The 13,696-nt window shown below is 41.2% G+C and overlaps 1 protein-coding gene across 1 annotated transcript in view; it reads right to left on the bottom strand.

The window, feature by feature from the left end:
- arap2 (ArfGAP with RhoGAP domain, ankyrin repeat and PH domain 2) overlaps positions 1 to 13,696 on the bottom strand; it is a gene marked incomplete at its 5' end in the record, with an annotated part of 124,155 nt that overhangs the window by 65,390 nt on the left and 45,069 nt on the right. The window contains one exon of the mRNA XM_083992981.1: positions 5,856 to 6,055. Coding sequence (XP_083849107.1) covers positions 5,856 to 6,055 — 200 coding nt within the window. The remainder of the gene's footprint in view (positions 1 to 5,855; positions 6,056 to 13,696) is intronic.

Genomic DNA, 13,696 nt, shown 5'->3' on the forward strand with positions numbered 1-13,696 from the left:
ATGCTCAAGTAGAGCAGCTGTGAATGAAAATGCGGGGCCATGAGCTGTGAACGGCCATCTCCACACAAATCGAGAGAGGGCACAGATGCCAGAAATCTCCGAATTATTTTCAGCCATTATCAGATGTTTCAAAAGAGAAACTAACTAGGAAGTTATTTTGGATAACAAGGGATCAGTATTCGCCCTCCTTACTTTAGGAATGCCGGCGTTTTTCTCGTCGTGTCTATACTGAGCAGAACAAACCATAAAATTAGGGTCTTAGATTATGAGGATTAAGCACCGCGTACTGTGTAATCGGTGTAAAAACAAATTGGGTACAGAGACTTTATGCAGTATAATACATTTTCACAAATTTGCTTTTAGTATAAATTTGGAGCTCCTCACAAACAGCCTGTGCCTTTTTTGAAATGTGACACCAGGATGCATTAACTGACAGGACTAATTGCTGCCTGATTGGATTTTAAATCTGGTATGCCGAGTCATGCCCCATTGTGATTAGGAGTGATGTGAACAGATGATAAATGAAGGGGCAAATGGTGGATGCAGTTTTCTTGCCAGAAGCTGAACCAACACTTTTGAAGTGCTTCAAAAGTCAGTTTTGTATTTTAAAACCTTAGGAATTGTTGAAAGTAAACATTTACGCTGTGTTGCTGAGTGGGAGTAGCCTGACAAGCCAGACTATATCATTAAAATGTATAGTCTGGCAACGACCGGTAGACCTCGGCTCAATCCAGGGGGCGGGGTGAAGGCTGTCTTTCAAACTGTCTCTGCACGCAATAGGGTAGCGATAAGACTAATCAGTCCCATTTTTTTCGCTACCAGCGGAGCAAGCTGGTAGATTAAACTTTTCCCATATCCCGTTGGCAAAACACCAAATACAACCTTCTTCGAAATGGATGACTACAGTGCAGTTTCTTGCTCAACTTTTAAAGAAAATGACAAGTTTAATTATTTCAAAGTTGATGCCAACGCCGATTCAAACGATTCCTTTGCCAAAGCCATCTTGTCATGTTTTTCACCATCGCAAGTATGTCGTCATCGCGTTAAGCCCGCCCCAACGACTCTCTAAACAGATGGAGCGCTGTGATCGGTGAACACAAACGGTGTTCGAGACTCAAAAAGTTCCTATGGCTCGTTTCAGGACAGACCTGCTGAGCAAAATTTGCTGCCGCTAGGTTGTGTCTAGATTTCTAGGCTAGAGTGGAAGTGCATTTCACGAAAAAAATGCAGTGGACCGAGTACTAAACCCTGAGGAACTAGGGTTCCTCACACACAACACAGTGTATCTACAGTATTGTATCAAATATTCCCTCTCCTGACTGATGAGCCATCATCGATCTGCACTTCATCTGAAGCTGGTTGAGACTATTAGTTGCACAGTGCAACACGAGCCATGTGATGCACATCTCCTTCAACATCTATGCTGAAATGGGACCAAGGCAGCAGCTGAAGGATTTTAATAACGTTTTTTCAATAAGCTTTGAACATCTATAATCTAGTTTGTTAAAAAATATTAAATGTCTGTCTCAGGAGAGAAACTGTACCCTTGTACTCCAGATGCTTCGCCTGATCATGAAAGATTTCAGGAAACTCAGGAGAGACCCAGGAACTAAATCAGCTTTTTGTTTTGATTCAGTAATTGATCAATCCTTGTAAAAAAAAAAAAAATTACTGGGGTTATTGAAATATTTTGTTTATAGCAACCTGAGCTTTCTAAAAAAAAAGAACCCCCTTCTCTCTCTATCAAGGTTAAATCAATTGTTTTCCTGATTAAGTTCATATTTTAGTGCCAGGTGTGGACCTATTAGTGTGGTCAGATGTGTTTAAATATGGTTTCTACAACCCCGAAAGTCACGTCGTAAAGCAAGGAATAATCACCGCCATCAACGCCACATGAGTCCGGCGTGACAAATTAAGGCCAGAGAGCCAGACTCTCCTGTGAAGGAGTGAAAATATTTCACTCTGGGTGCCTGCTGTAGCGCTGCAGCCAGGCTCCAGCCACTGAGCCATATAACACCACAGGACCATTTTCACTTGTGTAAGGGTAATGAAGCTGAAAAAGAGAGAGAGAGAGAGAAAAAAAAGTGTGCATGTGCACGTGCCACTGGGGTACGTACGTGGCGAGATCTTACCATATAAATAGCCTGTTGTAAATGTCTTTATCTATCCTGTGCAACCACAACAACATCCCAGACACAGCAGCAGCAGCAGCAGCAGCGTTCACGATAAAAACCTAACCCAACCCGACGAGGACTTCGCCTCCCATCCAAAAAAGTTTCCCCATTGACTCCAGCAACAGGTCATTGAGCACATTTCCAGTCCTCTGCACTTACTGGAATCCCCCGCCCCTCCAGCACTCAGCGACGAGTCGGAGGGAAACAAAGCATCGAGCGGCTGCATTTTTGTGTCACCATGGCAACTGTTGCCGGCGGATGTGCCTAGTTACATCCTGGTTTAAAAAGGAGTTTATTGCAATTACTTCTGTATGTGTGTGGACCTTCCAGTCTTTGGAGTAATGTCATTTCCTCTAAAGGGTTCTGCCAGACAGACGGAGAAAGGGCAAAGAGTGGGAACAAAAAGGAAAGTGTAGACGGAGGAACAGCTTCTATTATTAGGGAGCTGACATCACTGAGGAATGAAAGTTTTTTTTTTTTTTTTTTTTTTTAAGTGTTTACAGCTCGAGTCTGCAGTCACAGAGAAACGCCGGCTGTCAACACGGGCCGAGCCTTGCCTAAAAATATCTAAATTAATCTTTGAAGCGCGGCTCTGATCAATATCTGTAAGATTAATAATGCATCAGATAACAACACGCAAAAGGTGAGAAGCAAAGGTGAAACCCTCTGTAGGCCACTTCCTCAGCTCCAACGTGCACAAACACCATGTGAGCAAGTTGCTAAATAACCACCGCAGAAATAAAGCATTACTAATAGGCAATGAGCGCAGGAGCTGGTGGAGACCAAAACTGAGCTAAAAAGAGAATAAGTATTGGAGTGGTTGACCAGAGACATGAGTCGTGAGTCAGTTTTTACACACTTTATGTATTTACACTCCCAAATGACAAAAAATCCACAAAAAATAATGAATGCAGACTCAATTAGACACCACATGTTTTTATTTTATAATGGTTCCCAGGATATTTCTGAGAGAACTGTATTATCTGTAGAATCGGCTCCTGCTGCAAGATGACATTGGAGTTTGTGTAAATAAAAAAAAACCTCCTGTGGCAAAAACAAACAAATCTTTCTGTTTTCTTACTTTCTAATAAAAACGTCTCTTAAAGTAATTAGAAAAGCCACAAGAGTGGGCAGAGTGCTTGTGCTACATATAGTATCTCAAAGAAACATTTTCATGTATTATTGAGTGTTTTGATCAGATTTACCTGCTTTTTCTTTTTAATGATGGAGATAAAAAAACTGTTTTTTTTTGTGTGTGTAATAAAACTGACTGGCAGCACTGAGGTCAGCACAAACACAGAAAAAATATTACAGTAAGGAAGCAGCTCCACATCAGAGAGTGAAGCTATAGACTATTAAAATTCATTCTGTCTTGGCAAGAAAAGAGGAAAGCCAGTCTGGGATCATTTTTACCATTAGCCTTCTCATTACTTCTTTCCTCTTCCTCTTGTTCAGCATTTCTCTTTATTGTCCATGACATGAGAGCACTAATTAAAAGTGTGAGCAGTCATTGGTATTCCAAATGGACCACCGCCTAATTTAAGGGAGAGCACAGTGTGAGGACAGCTTCCTCGGTGCAGATATTCACCCCCCCCCCCCCCCCCCCCCCCCCCCTCTCTCCCAGCGCGTCGACAAAATGTAATATTAAACACCCCAGCAAATGAAATCATTTAAGGGTGTTTGAAAAGGGATGTTGGATATCTGATGCGTACCAATTACACAGGCTTTGCAGAGGTGAGGTGAAGAATTGCATTAAAACTTATGACTCTGGGAGGAATCTCAAGATAGGGAGAAGATCCAGAGGGAGAGGGAGGGAGGGGAGTACAGGAGCATGCAAGAGGAGGTGAAAAAAAATAGACAGAGCCCCACCCACACCCACATCCACATCCACCCCCCATATCGAGCATCGTGGCTGCTGTGTCTCTCTAATCACGTTTAGCAGGTCAAGAAGCAGTTTGGGATTCCCCAAAGTTCTCGCCCTGGGCTTAATCTTTGTTGTCATTTCATCTGAGCCATCCAGCGTTGCCAAATAGATTAGACGGAGAGAGTCCAGAGGGCGGGCGCCAAACTCCCGTGAGTGGCTTATCACCTGAGATCGTATTCCAAAAGAGCCCTCTGGGTCAGAGCACACGCTCACAGACAAACATCAGGCCACACACACACACACATTAACAACCGAGCGCCGACATGATGTTTTTTTTCAACTTCAGCATGTTTTTGATTCTCACACCTTCTCATTTTCACCGCAGTCTCTTTCCTTCTCTCTCTACTTTAACAATAAGTAAAGAATATAATAAAACATCTCTCACAGCTTGATTCTGATTTGCTACATCTATGATATAATTCAGCTCTGATGGAAGTCCAGTGCCTCTGCCCATGCTCTCTGGATTCAAGCTGTTTTTAAACTATATCAGACCTGAAAAAGTCAGACAGCCAGCCACTCAAAGGCTCAACAGCTGAAGTCTCTGTAATGAGCTCCTTCTTCTCCAGAACCACACACAATCCCATGTTTTTAAGAGCTCTGGTCTGTGTTAACACCTTTGCCTGGTGGGTGGAAAATTGTTAAAGCCTGTATTTTTGATCTACAGTAGTCGACCTGTTTACTACTGACTTAAATGTTTTCTTTGTTTTTTGGGGGTTTGTTTTCTATTTTTGTGTTATCATTTTAAGTATTCTTTTATTGTGTTTCCACTGTTATCTTCTTGTCTCTGTACATAATGCAAGTGTACATTGTTGTTGTTTGGGGGCTACTTTCTATATATATTCACCTCATAATTTACCAGTACAGCAATTCTGGAAGTGGCTCTTTTGGAAATCCAATTAACAATAAGTTAAAAGAGAGAAAAAAGTAAATAATGCCACTTAATATGAGCAAGAGGATGGTGTGTGTTGGTTTTTACAACTATGACCCTTTAATGCCAGACCGTACTTATTTATGAATCCCTGTCAACAGTTCCATCTGGATGCGTGTGTGAGCCGTGTAAGACATTTTTTAGAAGTAGGATTTAAGGATTTAAGTGGAGTTTAACATAATTTTGAGCATTTATCTTTCAGCGAGGCATCGCTTTATGGGTCTGTAGCTTACTAATAATGTCCGATAATTAATTCCAATTAGTTGCCAACATAATCTCATGGGTGTTTTAAGGAGTCAGTGAAAAACAAGTCCGCTGAACATTCATTTGAAATTTCTCAACGGGGGAACTATTAACTTTAAATTTAAACTAAAAAAAAAAAAAAAACATAATAACAGTCTCAGACCTTTGTCTCTATTCTGCCTGTAATTACGATAAATAACATTCTGTGTTTTTCTTTTGCTTTTTGTTTTTCTGGAAACTTCTTATGAAATCATTTTTAAAAATTACAGACCCGTGACATAAAATGGGACAGTTTTGCTTTTGCTTTGTTCCGTCTCTTGTTCATTATCAAGCAACTTCTTAGATTTGTCTTGAGGGTCTTCACTTGTAGGTGGGAAACCGCTGGTTTTGGAGGGATTCAATGAAGCGTGTTGTGACAGGCTGCTTGTTGCTATTCATACTGTACAACAACGTGTGTGCGTGCGGGGTGGGATTGTTTTTCTGGGTGTTTATCTTAGTGTACGTACAATATGTCATTTATGGGTGCGTATTTCTGTATCAGACATTAGTGTAAAGCGGTGTGTGTATGTGTGTGTGTGTGTGTTACCTGCACATTTCTTACAGATGACCACACCCAGATTGACGGACGCCCACTCCGGCCGCGGGGCGCGACAGTCGGCGCAGCTCCTGTTGGCCTCGTCGAACCAGATCTTCTCTGCCACTTCATAGTCGGAGAGTGTCTCAGCGATCGATTCTTGGACCGCTTCAATCCACTCCTCCTTCTCCCGTTCTGACTCGGCCGTGAAGCTGCAACAATTGATTTTTTTTTTTTTTTTTTTTTGCACGCACACACACACAGAGACACGCACGCACACGCACAAACACCCCCCATCCCCAACACATGACTCACTGTTATTGATTTGATTTGAGAGAGCAATTAAACAGCATAGTATCGCTTGGCAGGGTTACAGGGGTGTGCAGTATTTGGAGTAGTTTTGAAGGGGGGCCAGGTGGGGGGGGGGGGGGGGGGGGGCGTTGCTGAGCGTGTATGCCTATTGCCTAGGTGTGATTGCAATACATTTAGTGGAACTCATAGTGGTGGTGGTGGTGGTGGGGGGGGGGGGGGGGGTTGATGAGAGCAGCAATGGGGCAGGTAAATCAATCTGTCTCACCTTGCACCACTCAGGTCTATAAAGCGCTAATGCAGGATTTTTTTTTTTTTTTCTTCCCTAGGATATTATTTCTATATCAGACTCAGGAAAGTTGAGAAATGGTAATGGAAAAAAAAAAAAAAAAAAAAAGAAGGTGTAAAAACATTTACATTAACGAAAAAATCGTGTATAACACAGTTGTTTCATAAAGAGCCCTGTCGATTCCAAGTGAGAAAATGTAAGAAGAAAAAAAAAAAGCTATTGGCTGCAGTTACTGAAGTTATAGATTGGGATTACTGTATGAAATAGATAGTGAGCGTGAGACTTATTATTTTACCTTATCAGTGACACAATATTGTGTTTAGAAACATGTATAAATAAATAAACATAGATGCACATACATTTCTCTGAAATAAGTTTAGAGAGTGTGTCTAAGTCGCCATGGTTTCTCAGCTCGCTGGACAAAGACATCTGTAATCTGGCTCAAGCACTTCCACAAACAGACAGCGATAGTTAATGATAACCGACTGATATCGCTCCAGAGACGGATCTTTTCCATTTCAACTTGACAGCGCTTCTGTCCACATAGAGCAATGAGTCAGGGTTCGGTGTGCAGAGGAGAGAGAAAAAAAAAAAAAAAAAAAAAACCCATCCGACTCCTTTGGGATGAACTGGAACAATGGCTGCGAGCCAGAAACCCCCTTATCGCTCCGACATCGAGTACCCTTCCTCACTAATGCTCCTGCGGCTGGACGGGAACAAATCCCTGCAGCCGGCCTCCAAATTATTTGTGGTGAAGCCTTTGAGAGGAGTGGAGGCGGTAACATCTGGCTGTCCACATACTTAGTCCAGGTGAATTGTTTTTTTTTTTTACATACAGTGTGTATGGGAAGAGAAATGAAACATATACTGTAAAATAATAGCAACAGAGATCTCAGCCTGTATGTACTGTATGTGTGGGGCGCCTTTCACATGTTCAGTCATTCACCTGTCATTCAATCCATCTGTCTCACTCATTAGTTTTCCTGAGTGAAGAGACTGAAGGGATCTTTTGAAACACACACACACACAGAGGAGTGACTGGATATTATTAGTACATCTCATAGAGATAGACAGCACAAGTTTCTGACAGGGAATGTGTTACGTACGTGTGTGTGCCTGTGTGTGTGTGTATTTTCAGCAAAGTCACTTAATACATTGAAGGACTGGAAATTTGCTGAATGTAAAGACGAAGCGTTCAGAGTCTGTGACGAGCAATCTGTGCGCGAGTGTGAGCTTAAGCGAGAGCACGCGAGAGACAAGAAGACAGACGGCCAGAACAACACGGATCAACAGATATATGAAACCGAGAGGAGAGAGAGAGGAGAGGGACAGAGGGAGAGAGAGAGAGAAAGTCCTAGCTTGACTGAAAGAAGCACTTAGAAAGGAGAAATGGGACCGCTGGTTTCCATGGCAACCTGGCGACCGGCGCAAAGTAAGTAAGACAGAAGACGAAGGAGGGGAGGGGTGGGGGGGGGAAGAGAAAACGGAGGGGGCAGAGGATGTGCACCAGGCCGGCTGCACCCAAGTAACCCAGCCGGGATCGATAGGTTGATTGGACTCAGCCGCTCTGTGCCCACCGGTCTCCCCCCCAACACACACACACACACACCTCCTCCACCTCACACCGGTCTAAAAAGATGACTGCGCACATCGGCTGCTGGACTGCCACATGGCCTCCACAAACCACAGAGGGCCAGAGGGAGGCTGGAGGTTTCCCCCTGAGCTGCAGAGTTGTGGACACCGAGTGAAGACCTGTGTCAGCAGAGGACCAGCAAATAAACTGCAGCTTTAAAGGACCAACAGGTGTTGAGGAGGGAAAACAAACATAAACCACAGCTGGAAGTGATGGAGTCGACGTAAAAATGGCCGTATTATACAGCAAAATAATACTTGTAGCGCTGGCTTTGCAATTAATATGAATTTCCTCATGACTGAGCTTTTAGCGCATGAATATTACAACTTTCAATCAGTGCTGTACTTGTTGAAATATGTCAATCATCCCAGTAAACACGGGCTTCAAAGCTACCACTATCTCCCTCCCCGCCACTAACCACAGTCATAGAGTATGCATGGCAGTCCACATTGTTTCCATGTAATTATCTGGGATGTTAGTAAAAGTGAAAGGAAGCTAGGAGTACAATGAATAGACTAATCCACAGATAGGAGGGAATACTTTGCAAGCCACAATAAACACTACTCACAATAAGTTAGGGAGGATTGAATTTAGGGGGAAATGTATGTACAAATCTAACAGTGGTGCATACAACAAACAAAAATGTGTCAATAAGTTGTCCTGTGGTCAAAGGATGTCCACTTCTCTGCTTTTGATGGACTGTTAGGTGTCGTCTTGGTCTCATGATGTCAAAATGTGAACAAAATGATGAAGAGGACTGTTTCAAAACAAACTTTCTTGAAGCAGAACATTTAGTGGTGGATTCATGGATCAGACACTTTTTTGCGGTTAACCCTAACCCTCCCTAACCTTGTTAGAGAACAGCATGTACTGAAACACTGAACTATGCATTCAAAAGTTTAGAGAAGGTCAAATCAAGTTCACCTCTAAAGGTTATAGTGCATTTTCCTGAACATCCCTTACTCTTTGTGAGTATATAATATATAAGCCTGGATTGGCTAGGTGTGCTGTTTTCCCCCCCGTTTCCAGTCTTTATGCTAAGCTTAGCTACTCATCTCCGAGTTCTAGCTGAATATTTAACCTACAGACATGAGAGTGGTATCAATCTTCTCATCTGACTCTCAGCAAGTGGCCAAAATATTCAAAAAGCCATTTTTTTTTTTGGAAAAAGGCATATCTAACATCCCATTTCAATTGTGCCTGGACGACCTTCATGGTCACGGAGTTGGAGAAACTGCTCTTTAAAGTCAGCTTCAGGCTTTCCCATTCACCCAAGGACCCAGTATCAGTCCCTACTCATGAAAATGTATTTTTCATAAATGTAAAAATGACAGTCGAATGTGGTAATCCAATTTTGATGTGAAGTATCTTGACACTCTGTTGAAATTCAGAGTTATGGTGAACATTAAATCTCAGGTTTACTTCTATTGGCGTCTTTTATCCTGTTTGATGTGTGAGGCTTTTATGCTCCGCTACTCCGCATACTACACGCAAGTGAGAGAATCTATGTAATTCTTCTTCATGAATGATGAATGGCCGTACGGCTCTTTTTACATGCATAATGTATCTAATAGGAAGAAAGTCAAATGTAAGAGAGTGGTACTGCTAAATAGAACTTTTTGTTAAATACAACACTTTAGTTAAACAGGTCCAACAGAAGAGCATTAATGTTTCTCTCACGACACCCAGTCATTCCTAACAGCGTTCATTAAAGAGAGAATGAAAGGCTTGCATATGAGAATAATCAATGCGTTTCTATATTGACCTTGATGTGAAACAGTGCAGTGCATTTCTAAAAGCCGCAACACACCATCATCTAAAAGAAGAGTCACATTAAGCTGATGTAAGATGGCTAGCTGTGACACGAGTGACAACCACAGAATACAAAATAAAAGGATTAGTTATTCTTATTCAGGGTTTTAAAAAAGGATATCAGTCATTACGACAAAAAAATAATGATAAGATGAAAACCTATTTAAAGTGGTTTTCAGAAAGGTTTGAGAAAGCTACAGGGGTGTGTTCAGACCTGGCTCGTTTGGAGCAGTTGTTTCGAAACAGGGAGCGTTTAACCCCAAAGATCGGTTCGTTTGGGCAGATTTGTTTTTCCCAGGTAACCTCCTCCTCTTTCTGGGTTATGTTTATGCCCAATAAGAGAACAGTTGGTTCGTGCATGGCATTTGTTTACAACTTTGGAGCGCTTGGGGCTGTTACCTTCTGAACACAAACGACCCAAAAGAAAAATGCAACAATTGAATCATTTTAGCCCCTGATTCAGAATACGAGCCACAGACAGGATGTCTACCCACACTAAAGACGAGTAGGTGGGGGAAGAATAGTGGCAAAACATTCAAAATAAACTTCAAATAAAGTGTCAGAAATATACAAATAACAACCTCCAGTTGAGACTTTCATAAGAAAACCACAATGGAAATAGGATACGGATGGTGATTCAGATCTAGTGATGGTCTGGCCTGATCGTCAAAACCCTACTTCGGACTAAATACCAACTCCTCTTAACTTCTGCTGCTCTGACGTTGACCTTTTTCTCCCCAGTCGACCTCAGGAGTCTGTGAAGTGAGAAACTAAACAGCGGAACAGCTTCTTTTTCTGGATATGTATGAAAGTCAGTGGTTACTTTAAATAATCCTCCTATCCATAGTGGCTATAATGAAATCAGAACCACACTGACTTCATGAAGTAAGCCTTCAATGTTCAAATGAGTATATGAGTAGTATTTTAAGACAGATTTAGTAAAAACAGAATGTAAAAGGATAATATCCTTACAGACTGAGTAGCTTTAGGGTTCTTGTATATTTGTATTTTTCTTCTATCCACCTTTGAGATTTTCACAGTGAATCCGTGTTTGTGCCGCTCACAGCTTTGGAAAATTAAATCTGAGATAACAACAGAAAACAGGCCCTTCCAAAACCAGCGCTCTGGATAATCCAAAGACCTCATGTCACACTTCTTTCATTAGAAAAGATTTTCAGTCGAGGGTTAAAAAAAAAAAAGAACGAACGATTCCAAGTTTCAATAAACAGACCAGACAAATATAGATTTTCTCCAATATGCCCTTGAGCTAGGCATTTATCTGCAGCTTTACTTTAGTAAAAGTGCTTTCTGATCAAGAGAAAGAAGTTTTTTTTTTGTTTCTTACTAACTTAAGTGTCTTTGCCCGGTAATATCTCCTCTACTCTTCTGCCTCATTGTCATTCTCTCTACTCATAAAAGTCTGCGATTGTATCAACCACAGTGGACTCAACGCTCTGTCCATTTAACGGCAGCAAAACAATGGAAAAGCCAAAGTGAGTCTCCACAGCTTAAAGTGATTAGATGAGTTTCTCACTAATCCCCACCTTGAGCAGGTAGGAGAACGCTCCCAGGGCTACCAATCGATTTGACACACGCACAAAACCACACACCACACACACACATACACACAATAAAACTCTTTCAGCAATCACCTCATCAAAACAATTCGGGAGACCTGAACTCATTTTAATTCCACCTCTTTGTTTTTTTTTTGTTGCACACAAAATGGCAATTACGTCCACCGTATTAACGAAGCTGCCAAACGATGGGACCATTAAGGCAGCTGACACAAACAGATCGATCGGACATACAACAGACAGGTAGAGGAATGAGAGAGGGGGGAAAAAAAGTCTTTACACAAGCCGAACGGGAAAAAAAAAAAAAAAAAAAAGGAAGGGGTAAAAAAAAAAAGAAAGAAAAAAAAGAGAGAAGATAGCAAACAAGCGCATACAAACAAACAAGCCACGCTTTGTCCAGGCAGCTGTGACGGTTGTATTCTAAATGGGCCATTACAGCACAAACAAGCAGCGCGCTCATTGATTGTGGGCCCTCAGGGGACCGGAGTCGCCTGAAAGGCTTTGTGCCCTACAGGGGCACAGATACCTGCACAAAGCTCCTGAGGGGGAGGCAGGCTTCACAATAATAATAATAAAAAAAGAAAACTCCTGATCGATAATTAGTGATTTTTGTACAGAAGTTTGTTCACATGTAGCGCGAGTGCAGCGATGGCCCATAAATCTGTGTGTCTGTCGGTGTGTGTGGGAGAAATTTGACACAAATGAAGGAGAGTGCGACTAAAATGCGGCGAAAACAAACAAAACGGCAAAAAAACTCTGTCTCATTAGAGCCGAATCTTAAACTGTGTGTCATGGCTGCTCATTAGCTTCACAACTTACAGAAGAAAAACATACACTTACTTTGTATCACAAAGGGGGGCAGGCGTACGCATTGGGTTAGATTATCTCACAAGAAAAAAGTGAAATGCACTCTCTATACAGTAAGTGGCTTTCAGTGACATTACTGTTGTTGCTTTATGGTTCACACCAACAAACAAATTGCCCACAAACTTTGAGAATTTTAGTTTTAAACTTATTTTTTATAAACAATTTACAAATGATCAAAGAAGATGTATAGATCATTGTTTTATTGATAAATTCATCCAGGATTTACGATTATGCTCAGTAGTAGTGGACAATATGTGTCGAGTGAGGACCTATTACTTCCTTAAAACTGTTCAAGTGTCCGGCTGGAACTGTTTTCCTGGTCCAGACTAGAGCTCTGTGATAGGTCATTCATCAAGTTGTAGGGTTGATAATGTTGCCAGCATCAGTGTTATTAGGGTGGAATTGTTATCTCGATTGTTATGTTGTGAAATCCACCTGAAACAACCTCTCCTCCCAAAACACACACACTGGATTTAGGAGTGACACTGGAAAAAGCAATAATTTAAAAAAAAGCCATTAAACTTTACATGAATTTTGGGAGATATTCGGCAAAACAAGCCCGTGGAAGTGGTTATGAGTAAGTTTTATAATGTATAACATTAAAAGCCAAAGAATTACTTCGGTTTTATTTGCTCTCAATAAAAACGGAAAACATTTATCCTTCTGTTGATATGTCATTTTTTTCTTGCTCACCAGATCTTTTGTTTTAATAACGGCATATTTCCCTTTTAAGACATATGAAGGTTTTATATTTACACATGTCATAACAATGAAAGGGAAAATAACTTGTGGATACAGTAAATACATCAATAAATATGTCTTAGAACCATTCTTGTTTGAATTAATCCTCTCCAGGTAAGAAGAAAGAAGGGCCATGGTGATGAAAAAGACAAAAAGGGCAAATCTGATATGACTGATAGGACTACAGTACAGTTTGTGAATATTCTTACACTATACGAGAACCTAAACTCTTATCACACAATGAGACTCTTAATATCTTTACGTGTATAAGAGCAGATTAACTACAGTGTCTGCAGTCGCCTTTTAGCTGTGAATTTGGATGCTTTATGAGATATGATTATTGAGATTAAAGTACAATGAAGTAAGAGGCTTAAGCGCATGTGAAGGACATTTCATAAACTATATTGTCGAGATGAGACGATAATACAGCGGGGTTTGTTTTAGGAAAAGGAATATGTATAAAGCCTTTACCCGCTGCTGCTTCATGCAGTAGGACTTTAAACTAACGCAGAGACGTAGCCTACTACAATGTCAACCTGTTGAATACATCACTCTGAGGGGCCTGTATTCAAGGAGAGATTCCTTCACTTATTCATCCTTTAGATGATGAAAAAAACAATAAGAG

This window comes from Trachurus trachurus (genome assembly GCF_905171665.1).
Source record: "Trachurus trachurus genome assembly, chromosome: 18".
Classification (NCBI taxonomy): Eukaryota; Metazoa; Chordata; class Actinopteri; order Carangiformes; family Carangidae; genus Trachurus; species Trachurus trachurus.